At 34.9% G+C, this 18,164-nt stretch overlaps 1 protein-coding gene across 10 annotated transcripts in view; it reads left to right on the forward strand.

Moving 5' to 3' along the window:
* ptprub (protein tyrosine phosphatase receptor type Ub) overlaps positions 1-18,164 on the forward strand; it is a 445,346-nt gene that overhangs the window by 312,514 nt on the left and 114,668 nt on the right. For all 10 annotated transcript variants that reach the window (XM_056474629.1, XM_056474631.1, XM_056474632.1 and 7 more), the window contains exons 11-13: positions 5,316-5,418; positions 6,556-6,829; positions 18,111-18,147. In XM_056474629.1, the coding sequence (XP_056330604.1) occupies positions 5,316-5,418; positions 6,556-6,829; positions 18,111-18,147 (414 nt within the window). The remainder of the gene's footprint in view (positions 1-5,315; positions 5,419-6,555; positions 6,830-18,110; positions 18,148-18,164) is intronic.

Consider the following 18,164-nt stretch of genomic DNA (forward strand, 5'->3'; position numbering starts at 1 on the left):
AGGCTCGAACCAGCGACAGTTTGCCTGGACAATGCAAGCAAGTGTAATATGCACTCCCAAGTCTCCATTGGAAATTGCGCATGTAAAGCACTTGAGATGTGAACAGCCCCATAAGCAGCTAAGCTTTTCCTCACATTCAGAGGATATCTTCACTCCCGTTCCTGCACAAACATTTAGACTGTTTTGGGTGTTTTTGGGCACTGGTGTCCTCCTTGGTGACAAGTTGTCAACAAGTCGCTGGTCGAGTTAAAAGCAGTCAAGAGATCTTTAGAGACTGGACGTAAGCCCCTTTCACACAGTGATACCGGTAAATCCGGAAAATTTCTGGCACGACTTTACCAGTGAATTTTTAAAAAAGTGCTGTTCACACATGCAAGGACGTTACGGAATTTTTCCGGAAAAGACCATTCACACATCCATTCCAAAATACTGGTAAACTCTGACATCATTAACCAGAAATGACCTCTAAATGGCTGCATTTGTGTTTGTAAACATTTGACTACATTACAAACTGTGTGGATGGATAAGTATTGTGAACAGGGCCGGAGCAAGCTGAACTGCCCCTCTAGGCAAAGAACTATCACGCCGCCCTCAACCAGTGTTGCCAGATGTAGCTGACAGAGTTTGCCACCCTCACTCTATGGATGCGCCGGCCCTGATTGTGAACAACTTTGATGAAAATATATAGAGGAACACTTATGCATGTCGAGATGTACATAATATGTGTGTGTGCTGGCATTCACGTGCACACGCGTCAAGCAACTGAAGGAAGCAAAGGTAAACAAACAGCAGCTTATCATAAGCATCCTATCGATAATTATTTAAACAGTTGGCATTAAGAAGGAACATAGAAATGTTATCTGACTAATATCTAGCATGTGTCTGGAAAAATATTCAAAATCTTTTATTTTCATAAACAGCGCGGATGTAAATGCGTCTGAATGTTCTGATTGGCTGGAGTAGATGTCTCATGTCAGTGTGTTCTAAGCATGAACGCGCTCTTTCCGGCAATTGTGCTTCTGCGTTCACACAGCGCAGCATTCTGGCAAATTACCAGTAATGTTACAACTTCTCTTTCCGGAAAATTGCCAGAACAAATTTACTGCTATTTTCAAAAAGAGCCTGTTCACACATACAGACCTTTCTGGAAAATTGCTGGTAATTTTCTGGAAAGGTCTGTATGTGTGAAAAGGACTATAGACTGCAATTCACATCAATATTTTTGCTTTTACGCTCAATGAAATCAAAGTAATTTCTGTGTTTCCACTTGAAGAAACAAGCACTCCTGTCTGCAACCATTTCAGCTCACGTTCTCCAGCAATTTAAAAGCGCATGCTTATTTACTGACATTTCAGCGGAAAACGTGATTTAAAAGAATAGTTTTCTTCTAAAAATGATATTTGTAACGTAAGTAATACAATTACATTGTCTTTAGTAACTGTAATCAAAATACACAAATTTTAAATGTAATTCGTTACATTACTGCATTCCCCAAAAATGTAATTAAAATACAATAACGTGTTACACCCAACTCTGATAGAGACAGACACTTGACAACACAAAAAAGGAAAGAAACCAAACAAAGCAGATATCACATTTCAAATGACCTCAAAAGTACGGTGGCCGGGAAGTGCAAAACAATATTACAAAGTGTGAAACACTTTTACAAAGCTTGAGACAGATTTGCATTTTGAAATTTTTTTTTTTACCTATCATAAGACACAATTACATAGGAAAAACAATTTTACCAAGGATGAAACTAATTTACATTTCAGAAAAAAATTAACAAAACGCAAAACACTTTTACAAGTCCCGAAACAAATTTACAATTACAGATTCCTTTACGTAAAGGGAATGTACCACACACCGGAAAGTATCAACTCGTGTGTGACTTTGTAGACACAGGTTAACACGTCTACAACAATAAAAATCATGGTTTTATCAACTGCGATGAAACCTCGTTTTGGCATTTAGAGCTATTTTGAGAAATTATCAGCGTGAGAGTATGTAGAAACATGTAATCGCAAGTACATGGAAACAATCACAGCACGACATATGTTGACTGATAAAGATATCGAAACGACTTCACCAGGTGGACCTGGATAGCTCATTGAGCTGATACCTGCGCTGAACCTTTCAACCTGGGTTCGAATCCCGTTGATGACATGTCAATTATAATTATTTATTTACATGAATTTTTGATATATACTGTTCTGCTACACAAATATTAAAATCAATAATGTTTACACTGACATCCAGTAATAAGAATCATTATTTGGTATGGGCAGGTTTTGTTGCTGTGAAAAAGTGACGAATCTGCAAACGTGAATAGTTTACATCACTAGTTAACACAGACACCAGTTAAACCGTAACACAGGCTTCATTCAGATTACCTTTAAGAGTCATCAAGCAGATGTTTACACCGTGTAGACTTGACATCATGTCCACGATTACAGCGTACGAGTGGCCCTCGTTAAAATATTGAACACATTGATGGAGGGATGCAGTATGTATGGTGTTTCCGTCTGGTCCGCGTCCTTTATATACTCCAACGACCGACCACACGTAAAGCAAAACCGCGTTAAGCTGCTCATGTGTTTGCCACAAAACGGGCAAAACATCCCTATGTAACATTTTCCTATGTAATTATGTCTTATGATAGGTAAAAAGGTTTTTCAAAATGTATATTTGTCTCAAGCTTTGTAAAAGTGTTCCACGCTTTGAATATTGTTTTGCCCTTCCCGGCCACCGTACAAAAGCCAGGCTAAAAAAAAAAAAAAAAGATTTTCACACTTTATTTTGATGGTCCATTTGTAGAATTTAAGTTACATTGCATCTACATGCCAACTAATTCTCATTAGATTGTAAGTAGACTGTTAGGTTGGGTTCAAGGTTAGTGTAAGTTGACATGTAGTTGAAAAGTTTCTTCTAGTCAGTTAAATGTCTGTTGAAGGAGCAGTATCAACAGATGTTAAGCAGACTAAGCAGTCTACTACTACTCAAATGGAACATCAAAAAATAAGTTTTACTAAAAAAACTGTATTTAGCTAGCTTACAGTAGATATTCTTTTTTTATTAAAAAATGTAAATATACCAACATTAGTGTTATAATTCTAAAGGCTTTTTAATTATAAATTCTACCAAATATGGACTTTGGAAAGAGTGATGCATTATTTCTGTGCATTTCAGTGTTGTGTCATGAAAAACGTTGTTGTTTCTATATGGACTGAAGCTGTTACGATAGATGCAGTTTGTACTGAACGTGTATAGCTATGAGCCTATATACTGTCTTGTATGTTACATGCATGTTTCTTGTCATATAATGAATGTGCTCTCAGGCATTATGTCATCTGTCAGTTGCATCACTCGTACGTAGACCAGAATAATATTTAGCTGGTGTGCTACTATTTTGTACAGTATCCATAAATAATATGTGAGGCTGTACTTTAAGTGAAGTTCACTCCAGGAGCTGCAGTTTTAATACCATCAACATTGATTGCCTGATTGTGTGCCTTTGCTCGTCAGCTCTAATTGACTGCTGATATTAAGGGAAGCGTTATTGCTCAACACAACCCTCTCAAGGGAAGGACACAATCCAGACCCAGATCCTTCTAAATGAGTTTCCTCTCTATTTTTTCCCTAAATTCACATCTATTAATTACACCCTGAGACACACAGAGGCGCAGGTTTCTGGAAGGATGCATAGTTCATAGCAAATGTTAGTTGTCGTGGATTTGGAACATTTTATTACAGACAACAGTCTAGGTATTTTTAAAATGTATGAGTTGTTTTTCTAATTGAGATGTTATGTTGGCTTTTAATAAATAGCGTAAACTTCACGTTGCATCACTCTGAAATAACAGTAGGAAGCACACTTTAAAAATATATTATTTAGACATGATACATTCAAGTTATTTTTGTTAATTTGGTGCGTCCAAAATTGAATATGTACTTGAAAATGAACACTTAAATATGAACTTACTTTATGATCTTAATTTTAATCTCCTCATTCAGATTTTCAGAAGTGGTTGATCAAGCTATTTGATTAAAATATTCCTTTATAATTGGATTATTAAAGTCCACGTGAACCTGAAGTTGCTGAGACTTTTATTTCAGTATGTTGATGTACTTCCAACTGAAACTGACTATTGAGAAGGGGGCGGGTGGTTATTTTTACGCATCATTCACTTTTAGCAAACTAATGGTAAAATGGTTATGGATAGTGTGACTGAATCCCTTAAACTGACACCAACATAGGAAGACCGCCACTACAAACACGAAAGCGCCAGACTTTGACTGAAGATTACCATTGATTTCACATGGACATGAAATCTGAAACAATGATGTTAAATCAAACTGTTTAATTAAACAAAGTAAAAAAAACAAAATCCTTCTCATTAAGGTAATGGTAAGAAAGTTTAAGAATACTAATTAGCAGGCTGACTAATCTGATGGAATCTGTGCTCGCAGGAATGTCCCCAGAATTTTGCAGATATTTGAGTCTATTTATTTTCTTTAAATAAATGTGTGTAAATATATATTTATTACGTTTTTATATTATTTTCAGTAATGGTATTTAATAATGTGCAAATGTTTAAACGATTTATGTACAGTGCAATTGTACAAAGTAATATTTTCTGTCCTTTAGTAGATATGTTAAATCAGAGACTTGCTGTAGCTTTATTTACCAAAAAAGAAGTTCTAAGTGGACTTGTGTTGTAAATCTCAAAAAAGAATAAACGTTATTAATTAATTAAGTTATTAATTTTTATTTTATGCTCTAACTTTTCAGTTGCAGATAATCCATAGTTTTTCTTTTTTTGTACAGAAACAGCAAAAAATTCCACAAAATCTGTCTGCACCTGCTGTTTAGTAGGGATGTGCAATGTTTGTCTAAAATAATTTAATAATTGTTGTTTTAACAATGTGTGAGCTGACATTATCGAAAATGTCACTCATTTAAAAAAAAAAATACATAGATTATTGTTCACTTTGTGATGACAAGGCAGTTGCGGTAAAATAGCATAATAAGTAATGAAAGCAATTTTTAAACTTCTTATTATTGATTTTGTTATTATAAATACAGTGTATTTGTAGGATATCATGTAATTACTAATCTCAGACAACTAAGAGATTTGGTTCTTGAACTATTTCTTTTTCATTGCTGAGCTCTCAGTATTGATTTATTTTTTGACCTGTCAGTATGTCTAATACTGAGTGTTTAAAAAAAGTTTGCATTTGATGAGTGGGTTGAAATAATTCAGAAGACATTCTCATGTCATTCTTTCTCTCTTGTTTTCTGTCTGAATTTAAAGCACCTACGTTTGATTATGGAGACATGCCATCTCCTCTGAGTGAGACAGAAAGCACCATCACAGTCCTGCTGCGTCCTGCACAAGGCAGAGGAGCTCCGGTCAGGTGAGAGCAACAACATTTCATTAAAAAGGAGTAGATTGGAAGTCACTAGCTGCATTTCGCATGTATATCTATATATAGATATATTTATATATCTCTATATATAAATTATTATATATTATTAATTATTATTAATTAATATAATTATATTATATTTGTGTGTATCATTTATTATTTTGAATTGATTTATTACAGTTTATATTAATATCCGCATTTCTTTGATTTACATTTATACACACACACACACACACACACACAAAAATATTTTTATATATACATATATATATATATAATTTATTTATTTTAAGTGTGATTAATGAAGATATTTTTATTTTTCAAAATTAATGAAGTGTATTATAAGTTACTGTTTTCTACCCTTGATTAAATGAATATGTTATTTGCATTCTACTGAAACACTGGGTACTGTAGTGTTATAGTGGTTACCTAAGACTAAAAATACTAAAAATATATATTTATTTGAAATTAACATTAACTGACATAAAGAGTAAACATATGATGATTAAACATAAATATGACTTCATTTATTTTAGCTACCATGGCTACATTTCTCAAATGGATAAAATAGATAAATGAATAATGTTTCTCAATGATACTGAAAATAAAGGTCAATTATATTTTACAATATTGTCAAATTGTATAACCTTGTTTGCTAGCAATGAGAAACATATTTGTTGAATATTTAGAATGGCCTTAAATAAAAACAGTTATTTATGTATTGTTTGTTCATGTTAGTTCACATTGCATTAATATTTTTTTCAAAATTAATTAAAAAAATCAATAAATAAACCCCATTAGATGGCACTTTTACAGCCAAACATATGATTCAAGAGCATGTTTATGTATATACACAAACATATTTTTCACAGTATGTAAATATAAAGCATGTTCTATCTTTGCATTCGTCGACATTGAACGTGTTCTTTTGACTCTGCTAATTGAGAAAGTCTAAAGCTGAAACTAAATGTATAATAAAGCTAAACAGAAATTTGTTCACACAAAAAAGTTCACACAACAAAATGAACAAAGACTAAAACAAAATTTATAGCAAATTCAAAAATAGCATTTAAATAAAAACTAATTTAAAAAGTTAAACTATTTAACCTTTGTATGTATGTGCAGCACATATCAGGTTGTGGTGGAGGAGGAAGCTGGAAGGAAGGTGAAGAGAGAACTAGGTATTCAGGATTGTTTCCCCATTCCTACATCGCATGGTGAGGCTCAGGCCCGTGGAGCTCCACACTACTACACAGCAGAACTGCCTCCCAGCAGCCTGTCTGAGGCCACACCATTTACTGTCGGTGACAATCACACATACAATGGCTACTGGAACAGCCCTCTCGACCCCCGGAAAAACTACCTCGTCTACTTCCAGGCCATGAGCAACTTCAGAGGCGTAAGTTTTGCAAAGCACATTCAAAAAAATATGTCTTTGGCCGAACTTGATTAAATTGTGAACTCTTCTTAATTATTTTATGTAGGTAACATACAATTCAGCAAACGAATCACACACACACTGTACAATGCGGTGGCAGGAGTGACACATGTTATGGAGCCTGATCAGTCTCAAAAATTTACACAGTTTACACATTTACACAGTAAAATTCATAAATGCACAGCAGTTCACATTTACAAAATCCAATTTGTAATTTTCAAAACACCTAAATATTTTCACCAAATGAATTGGATTTGTGCATTTTTGAATCATGTTTTGGAATTCCGAACTGGATTTGTGTATTTTGAATCGTGTTTTGAATTCATGAATTGGATTTATGTATTTTGAATTGTGTTTTGATTTCATGAATTGGATTTGCACATTTTTGAATCGTGTTTTAAATTCACGAATTGGATTTGTGCATTTTTGAATCAGGTTTTGAAAATTCAAATTGGATTTGTGTATTTTTGAGTCATATTTTGAATTCACAAATTGCATTTGTGTATTTTTGAATCGTGTTTTGAATTCACAAATTAATTTTGTGTATTTTTGAATCATGTTTTCAATTCACCAATTGGATTTTTGTATTTTTTAATCATGTTTTGAATTCACTAATTTGATTTGCGTATTTTTGAAACGAGTGTTGAAATTACGGATTGGATTTTCGTATTTTTGAAACGTTTTTTGAATTCACGAATTGGATTTGTATTTTTGAATCATGTTTTTAATTCACGAATTGGATTTGTGTATTTTTGAACCGTATTTTGAATTCACGAATTGAATTTGTGTATTTTTAAATTGTGATTTAAAATTACGAATGGGATTTGCTTATTTTTGAATTGTGTTTTGAATTCACGAATTGGATTTGTGTATTTACGAATTAGATTTTGTAAATGTAAATTGGGTTATGGATGTATGAATTATATTTTTTAAATGTATTATTTTTATGACTGATCTGGCTCCAAACATGTTTTTTTTTTTTTTTTTTTTTGCTAGTTTTAGCCCAGTGCAGGTATCATTTTTACAACCTGTGCCCCAATGTTTAAAAAGTAAATGCATATGCGTCTATGGCAGTGCTGGTCTGAAAAGGAGGTGTGTTAAGGCTCATTATTAGCACGTTGCTGTTTGGGGCAACTGAAATATAATGCTTTTAGTCATTTATTTATTTATTTATTTATTTATTTTTGTTATTTAAAGAGCACATGAGTTATAATGGGGTCCAAATTGCTTATATGTGTTGCTTATTACACACACAGCAGCACACAGATAAAAATTGAAGGATTAAACTGGGAAAGATGGGACTTTGCTTTTGAAAGATGGAGTCTGGCTCATTCTGTAGATGGTCTGCTCACACAATTTAACCTTGGGCATGAGCAAATCTGGTTCCTTGCTAGTGAAGCATTCAGCTTTCACACTTAAACCGAAAAATAGAAAAAAATATATAAAGTTTAGAACCACTTGAGTGTGAGTTAATGGTGGGGAAGTTTTATTTTTTGAGCAATTATCCCTTTAAGACAGGAATCCTTATCCATATGTTACATACAATAAATTATTATAACATTAGTCCACTTGAAAGCGTAAATGAAAACGAGTGAATTAATAAAAAGATTTCAGACACTGAGTGCCCTGAAAGTCCTACTGCTTTCACATAGTCTGTGTTTGATGTCTGTCAATAATATTAAACTCAGCAGTTCCTGTTGTAATAAAAAGGAAGCTAACAAATATGAATCATCTGATCAATTCAATAAACAAATACCTACATCTTATGTTGTACAATAAGCTAGCTGTTAAGAAAATGTATAGATGGGTGATTCACCTGCAGATATGGAAATGCATGCAACACAATTCTCACAGTAGCTATGTTTCCATCCACCTATGTTTATGTGCATTTGGGAATATTGCATAGACATGGTTGATGGAAACACCAATATGCACATACATTTTGAAAATGTGTGCATAAAAAATTATTTTCTCAAATAAGTACGATAAACTTTTTTTATTCGATAAGAAAAATGTGCATAAGCTATGATGGAAACACATTTACAGAAAGAAATCCAGCATGCTTGTCAAAAAAGTAATGTGATTTTTATTTGAACAGATCAAGTGATAGCAAAAATAGCCACAATGGGACGGCATTAATGGACAAAATAGGGAAACGACCACATTGAACAACATCTTAAATATTGTTTTGGTCATTCTAAAATCCCTTAGCCAAAGTCAATCATTAAAGTGGTTCATTGTGTTGCATCTATGTCTTCTAGGCTTCAACTAGCTCAGCAAATAGCTTTGTTTTTGGATAATCAATGCCAATTTATCAACAAGTGACTATTTTGTTCTCTTTGACTCATCGAATGGAAACTTTTTTGCTTAATTTGCAAATGTCTTATGTGATATTTCAGTATTTTACATAGCTCTAACTGGCATTTTGGGATAGAAACACTTCTCCTCATTCTATTCTCCTGAATGTTATTATTATTATGAATTGTGGGACTGAAAGAATTTAGACACCACTATAAATAGCTTCCCCCTTTTTTTGTCTTCCCACCTCAATTAGTCAATAAAATGGCAACTTATTGAGACACACACTTATAGTTTTCTGCGTCTTGAACACAATAAATTTTGAAGTTGCAACGCAAGTTCTACTGTTTTTAAATGCTTGATGTGTAACATCTTACCCACCCTTCCAGATTGTTTGCAGTATGCACAGCAGGCGATAAACTGCAAAACAGGGACCTAGAATAAATTGCAAGAAGCACCTGCAGCTAGTAAATCTGCAATTAGTGGATGTACAAAACATTATGGGATGTTGTTTTTCTTCCTTTCTCCTACCGTTCAAACCCCTAAGATAGTGTGTGTCACAGACCCAGTGTGAAATTAATAATGGAGTATCAGCACACACCGAGCTTTGGGTGTCCAGGCCTTATTCAAATGGGAAAAACAGCCCCTGTGCTCCCCATCCATACCTAGATATGAGGATAAACAACAAGGAATGCCGTCTCGCTGGCATAAACCATTTCACAGGGATAATTGGGCACAGGTGCAGCTGATCAAAAATAGATCAGCTGGCAGTTTATGTTGTTAGAAATGGCTGGGGCTAGGAGACAGAATGAGCTCGACAGCGCAAGCAAGACAGAGCCTGGAAAACAGCCGGGGAAATGGGAATCTCAAAGATTGATCCGGAAAGGCGCCAAATAAGTTTCTAAATCGGAAAAAGCATTCGTCAGAGGCAAAATATAGATCTTGCTTAATAAAGAATTTGATTAAATGGGATTAGTGCTCAACCGATGGACGGAAATACAGTTTGTTGTGGCTGGAAGAAGTCCATTAAAACCCACGACCAGCCAGAAGACGATGATGATGATGCTGTATTCAGGCCAAGTTTGTTGGTACTATTGTAGTTTTAAAACATTGTACCATTGCAGTTTGCACCTTTAAAGACATGATTTGTACCATGGGAAACCAAAATGAACATTTTGCTTTTTAAAACCTGCAAATACATCATTGTACCTTCATCAAATCTGATCCATGAAGGTACCACTACAGTGACAAGACAATTTGTGCCTTAACAGTGTCAAACGTGTTCCTTCAAGAACTATTTAAAGGCATTTTGCTATATCCAAAATGTCTTTTTATTTTCAGTAAATATAAAACATCAAATACATTTTTAAGCAATGTTTTTTTGTGTGTGTGTAAATGCGCATTTTCAATTTACAATAAAGGATAAAAAATACATTAACATAAATCAAAAGATCTATTTTTTTCTTAATATTTCACGACACTTCTCACAAAAATGTTACAGAAATACATTCTCCCATGTACAATATGAATTTTTTTTTTCCTAAATTTTCATATTATTATGCAATTATGCAAAAGTATTGTAACAAGATATTCAAAATGTTTGATTAGTTTTACAATACTCAAATGTCTGCATGAACACTTTGCATATGCAGGACTTTTGACAGCTCACGTGCGTAGTGGAAAGCAAACGCCAAAAGGTGCGGATATCAATAATGAAAATTTATTTATCACAAAATGCTGTTTTACCAGTTGTTTTGTATTATAGAACTAAATAATTAATGTTTATGAGTTTCTTTAAACATATGATGATTCATGTTTTAATATGGAAATTATTCATAAAATCACTTCACCTTTCCCGTTATATTTATTTTCATAGCAATTGTAATAAAGGAGTTGTCCGATACTTATGTACCTTTTTTATGAGAATAATTGTGTACCTTCATTTCACTTGTACCATAAAAGGTGCAGAACAGTATCATAAGACGTCTTTTCTCTACCATGTAAGGTACAACTTTTACAAAGGTACAAAACTGTTCCTTAGAGAACATACCACCGTGTACCTTTTTTTTCTGAGAGTGTATGTAAAAATAAAAATCAAACACGGAGAGTCTTAAGCATCTTTTTGTAGGAGGAACTACTTTTTTTGCTATTCATTCACATCTGCAGCTGACGGTCAGAATAGCAGAAATTGTTGCTCAGTCACAAAGGTCACTTTAGAACTAGTGTTTGAAAGATTCTGTAACGTAATATCTAAAGTGAGGATAGACAGGTGATTTTGCTCACATTTTAAAACGATTAGGCTGAACAGCATGAAATGCCATCAGTCTACAGAGATTTCCCAGAGATTTTTTTTAGTTCTTCCCAGAGATTTTTTTTTTAAAGTCAAAGCAAAACAAACACTATCAGATTATCCGTTTTATAGTGATTTGATCTACTGTAGTTGAAAATACAAAAAGTTTTTCTCCTGTAAGGAATTATTATGCCATCTCTGTCACCATCTTGTGGCAAAACATCTACCATCAATTTCTTTGCTCTGCTGATGGCTGCCAACATGCTGAAATTATAAATATTTTAAAAGAGGGGCACTATCCTTTCAAATAAATTGCATAGTCTAAAAAAGCCTCAAAAGTACATTATGTTGTCCAACAACTGCAGTATTTGTCAAACTGTAATAATTTTATTCCTCTGCTTGTAACTCTATAATGCAGTAATACATAAGGGTGAGGAGGCTGTACGAGTGATGTTATTGCAGAATATCTCACGACTATCAGCCAATCAGATTCCAGAACCAGACAGAACTGTTGTATAAATAGTCATATAGGTCATATATATCTTATCAATGAATGTGACAAAATTAATTGGTCGCACTTTATATTAAGTGGCTTTAACTCCTACAGTACGTACTAGCATCAAAAAATAAATATGATGTACTTACTGTAATCATAATGTATTCCAGAACACTTCTGGTGCTCTTCAGGTGGGATAAGTTTGCTACGTCCACCTATTGCGCTTGAAAATAGACAGTGGGCAAGCTAAAGGGGCCAGTGTCGCTTGGGAAGGGAGACATTTAGAGAAACGACAATCGCAAATTGTTAAATAAATTATCTTTTGTTGAATAAATGCTTTGAAATGGGGATATTTAAATGTCAGTTGTGGGGGATGACCACATGGCGCAACTCTCCACCAGAGACAGCCTGAGAGACATGCTGCAAACACTGTTTGGATGATCTTTGTGCAGTTTATATTTATATTCATAAAAGGTCAGTCAAGTTAGCATTGCTTTGCATAAATTTAATGTTTTAATATTCTAAATGATCATGCTGTAATAAACTAAACATAATATAAAAATTAAATGATTGATAGTTATATCATGTCAAACTTTCATACAAAGTTATTAAATACAACATCAACTTCAAGTTAAACACAATAATAGTATATTGTGACGTTGGTTTTTAATAAGACTTAAAGTAATGACCTTTTTTGCTGGTGAATTGGAGTTATGCGCCCTGTACGGAACACTATTTTAATCCTGTACGGAACACCGTTAATACCTACAGTATCATCTTCCGTACACAAGCGTAGGCGGTACTTTTCCCCTCTTTTCTCAAAAACTACTGGTCCAAAAGACATCAATCAAAATTTGGATTGTGCAGTAGGTTTTCACGCAGAGAATGATCACACAAACATGCTTATCTGGCTTTCAATGACAGAGGAGTGGTCGTTTGACTGCACTGAATGGCTAAAAGTGTACGGAACATGGTTAGTCTACTTTAGGGATTTTACTCAAATCTTCATTGAAGCATTATACTGTAAGTCATAAACCAAACCCTATGATGAGATTTAGAAAATTCTAAACTTTGATTTAACATAAAAAGTATATGAAAATGTATACTAATAATAATAAGAAGAAGAAGAAGAAGAAGAAGAAGAATACAAAAACAGTTGGTATATGAAATTTGGATGGAGAGCACCCAAATCCAAAGAAAACCATTCAGCTTTCAAATGAAAACCGCTGAAAAGATGACGTATAAAGCAATTTTCACTGTACCCACACAAGCCAACCTCCATCTTGAGCATGACAGCAAACTTCTCTGACTTTTGCCTTCTGGTTTCATGGTTATTAGTTACCTGCCGTACTCAATTATACACTAATAAACCTCTCAGCCTTTCTGGGTTGTGTGAGCGAAAAAGAGTTTTTTAATGGTCTATTTAAATTTGACACCAGCTAGCAAACCTCACGCTCAAAAAGATGTGTGTGACATTTAGAAGAAGGTTATCTCATTGGCTCAGCACCTGGAGGAATGGATGAGCCAGCTTGGCTCATTCCACTCTTCTGAACAGCAATTCAGAGGCACAAAACTTGGACGGACTTACCTGCGCTATTACACAGTTGGGTTTTCTGGCGGCCTTGAAGGGAAATGCCTCTGTTGACCTTATAGTACAGACACAAACTCCCTCCCCGCCGAACCCCTCTGGACTGCTCCAGCTTCACAAACTGAACTGCACCTGTCAGCCTAGCCATTGTGAGTCCATCTCCCCCTCGGCTTCTCTCTACTTATAACCGTTCGTTTTGGAAACCGATCGCACGGTTTGGTCTCCTTTGGGCTCGTCTGATTTACTTGACCGACCTTTAGCTAAATATTCATTTTTATTCAGCTCTATTTTATGCTGCAATAACCGCCGTAAAGGCTGACAGGCTAAGCTAAAGAAAACGTAGCTCAGGAGACCTAGCCTAGCATTTAGCACTCCCCTGTCACCGATTTCAACAGTTCTGTTTTTTCATCCTGACTGCATATAAACAATGCTAATATACTTTGCTTTGTCTCCTGGCCAACTTTACTGCTGTAAGTGGTTTTCAAAGCTTTTGGCAGCAGCTTTAGAAAGAAAGTCTTCTGCTGCATTTTTGCCCATTATTTTGACAATTAGCCATTAGAGAGCTGTGAATGCTGTCAGGGCCTCATGTAATTGCTTTCAGTGATAAATATATATAAAGATGCTCTTAAAGGATTTTTGATTCTCAGCTGTTTACCGAAGGCTGTTCTTTTTTTTTTTTGTTCTTTTTCTTTGTTCTTTGTTTACTTTTTGTCCTCCACTTCCTTAACAGTCCTTTGAGGCAAGATATATAAAAAAGATTGTAGCTGTCAGGTATTTTTTTTCTTTTTGTGGTGTCAAACTCTATAAAGGACTGACCAGACACATTCAATGAGATTTTTCTCTCTGATTGGCTTTGATTTTACCATGATGAATGGCATGAACTGATGTTTCTCATAGACAATACACCCTAGTCAAATGTCATCCACTATAATATTCATTAATTCATTTTCCTTTGGCTTAGTCTCTGTTTCAAAGGTCGCCACAGTGGAATGAACCGCCAACTATTCTTATATGTTTTATGCAGCGGATGCTTTTCCGGCCACAATCCAGTACTGAAAAAAAATCCATACACCCTCATTCACACACACACACACTATGGCCAATTTAGTTTATTAAATTCACCTATAGGGCATGTCTCTGGACTGTGGAAACTGGAAACACCCAAAGGAAACCCACACAAACAAGGGGGGGAACATTCAGACTCCACACAAAAATGCCAACTGGCCCAGCCAAGGCTCGAACCAGCAAACTTCTTGCTGTGAAGCGACAGTGCTAACCACTTAGCCACCGTGCCACCACTATAATATAATATAATATAATATAATATAATATAATATAATATAATATAATATAATATAATATAATATAATATAATATAATATAATATAATATAATATAATATAATATAGGGCGATGCAGTGGCGCAGTAGGTAGTGCTGTCGCTGGGTCGCTGGTTCGAACCTCAGCTCAGTTTGCGTTTCTGTGTGGAGTTTGCATGTTCTCCCTGCGTTCCTGCGTGGGTTTGCTCCGGTTTCCCCCACAGTCCAAAGACATGCAGTACAGGTGAATTGGGTAGGCTAAATTGTCCGTAGTGTATGTGTGTGTGTGAATGTGTGTATGTGTTTCCCAGTGATGGGTTGCGGCTGGAAGGGCATCCACTGCGTAAACCAAATGCTGGATGAGTTTGCGGTTCATTCCGCTGTGGCGACCCCAGATTAATGAAGGGACTAAGCCGAAAAGAAAATGAATGAATAATATAATGTAATATTCATTCATTTATTTTCTTTTCGTCTTAGTCCCTTCAGCAATCAGGGGTCGCCACAGCAGAATGAACTGGCAACTTATCCAGCATTTGTTTTACGCAGTGGATGCCCTTCCAGCCGCAACCCATCACTGAGAGACACTCTCATTTACACACATACATTACAGACAATTTAGTTATCCAATTCACCTGTACTGCATGTCTTTGGACTGTGGGGGAAACCGGAGCACCCGGAGGAAACCCAAACGAACACGGGAAAAGCATGCAAACTCCAACTCCTAAATTCCAACTGACGCAGCCGAGGCTCGAACCAGCAACTTTCTTGCTGTGAGGCAACCGCACTACCCATTGTGCAATATAATATAATATAATATAATATAATATAATATAATATAATATAATATAATATAATATAATATAATATAATATTATAATGATAGTAATATTTCACCCCAACAATAATACATAATGAGTAAAACTAATTATTGCATATTAAATAAATATGTTTAAATAAATACATTTAAATAAATCGTAAATAAATATATTTTAGTAATGTATTAAATAAAATACATTATTACAAATATTTTCAAAATAATGTGATGCAAATATATTTTAGTAATGTATTAAATATATATTTTAGTAATGTGTATATATATATATATATATATATATATATATATATATATATATATATATATATATATATATATACACATATTTTTAAACCAAATTTTCATTTATATACATCATTATATATATTCAGAGACACAAAACTTGGACGGTCTTTACCTGTGCTATTACACAGTTGGGGTTTTTGGCAACCTTGAAGGGAAATGTCTCTGTTGATCTTATAGTACTAACACAAACTCTCTCCCTGTATATATAATCTCATTATATCATTTCATTATTCACTAAAGATTACTCATAACCTTTCATACTGTTTTTCTCTCTCTCTTGTGTATTACTCAAATTAAAAATGTTTCTATTTAAATCTATTTAAAATGTATTTATGTTTTATTTATTAAAAACTATAAAAGCTTTGTTCATATTAAAGTAGCAAGATTCAATTTCTGGCCAAATTTCATATAATATATTAATTTTGGCCTTTCCTTTCTTTTTTTCTTCTTTCACACCTCCTGTTCCTGCTCTGAACCAAGCAGGAGCTTTCTAATAACTTCTTTTCCCATGCCTCCCTGGGCCTGTTATATTTATAGTGCTCATAATTCATTTACTTAGCTTGAGTTTGCTGACAGATCCCCTTTTGCTGTGCCTGCCATGACCGTTCCCACAAATTTGATTAAATAGAGCAGGGAAGCTTAAAGCTTTGTGTCTGCGTCTGTCTGATCAAAGCCCGTTGGCTGTCTCTCGCCTGTCATTCGGGGTCAGTCTTTTCTCGCACGCATGGTGAGCTATGAGTTCTTATGGTGTGACATCGAGGACCGGCTCTGTGCTGGGAGAAAACAGCCAGTGTTTGCTTTATTCCTGTGATAGTCTCTCTCATGGGAGAAACATGGCACACTTGCATCTCAATGATGGCTGCTGGAGCAGATAAAGATGGGTTCGTTGTAAAGCCTGGATTGGCCTACATGTCATTTTTAAGTGTTTTAAGTGAGCTGAAATACCCATGCATGTCTCATCAGCATTGGCCCATCTCTACTAGTAATGCGCTGATTGCAGATTTTTCATGGCTTATTCTGATTGCTGGTTTTTACAATTAAATTAGCCAGTTTATTCCACAATTATCCACAATTAAATTGTACAGGTATACAAATTTAAGTATTTGGGTGTAATAAGACAACAAAGTTTCTGGAAAGATCATATTAATAGTGTGTGTAACAAGATAAAACAAAGAATTTATTATTTTGCGTCGTCTTATATTTTTCGAAGCATCGAAAAAGATTCTTGGAACATTTTTTATGTCTGTACTTATGAGTGTTCTGCAATATTGTAGTGCCCCATTTACTTTCAGTACGTTTGGTATGTTTTCCTGCAGTTTGTATGCAAGTGCGTAACAGAGATCTATCAATTTAAAACAAAAAACAGCTTGTTACCAATTGCACATTTGGAGAATAAAATAACAAAAACATCCGATTGCTTTTTCTGATTGGTCGATTGGTGAATCTGTAAACTCTGCCCTCTTCGCTCTCTATTTCTACCACCCTCCCTTTGTATGTTTTCCATAAATGATATAGGGTTATGACAGGCTTTAGGAGCCAAGGCAGTTTGAAATGGATTTTCAATTAAAAAAAAGCAATTCAGCCGCAGTTTGAGCAGAGGCCTCTCACTCCTTTTCCGGATGGAAAGATTTGCATAATTGTTCCATAATGCCCGAATTAGCATCTGTAAATCTTAATTTGATAATGCATCTTCTTGTCGAGGTGGCGGGCCGGAATTGGATTATGGGCTTGGATCTCATTAGCGCTATTTGACAAAGGTCGTTTTCATAACACCAGTATGTCATCAACTGCGATTTCCAACAAATTAATTCCTTTTTATAATTCTCTCCTGGCTGGAAGTCATCCTCCTCCCCTGCCTCTTTTGTCCTCCGCTACCGTTTTCTGTACATTAAAGGCTTGTATCTAATCTCCGCGCATAGACAAGGCACGCACACAAGTATAAAGTGACTGAGACATGGTGCTGTTTCTGAATGTAGTTTTTGCTGTTTTTACCGGCATCCATGCTGTTGTTGAATCAGCAAAAGCCAGCATGAGCCCATTTGACATCTCTTCAGGTACCGTGCAGTCTTATTTCTGCCTTTTGACTGTTCCCCACAGCATGACACTGCATCTCTGTTCTCTTTTCTTGCAGGAAACAAGGATAAACTGCATCCGCATCGCCCGTAAAGGTGAGTTATTCAATGCT

This window comes from Danio aesculapii, chromosome 16 (genome assembly GCF_903798145.1).
Source record: "Danio aesculapii chromosome 16, fDanAes4.1, whole genome shotgun sequence".
In the NCBI taxonomy this organism is placed as follows: domain Eukaryota; kingdom Metazoa; phylum Chordata; class Actinopteri; order Cypriniformes; family Danionidae; genus Danio; species Danio aesculapii.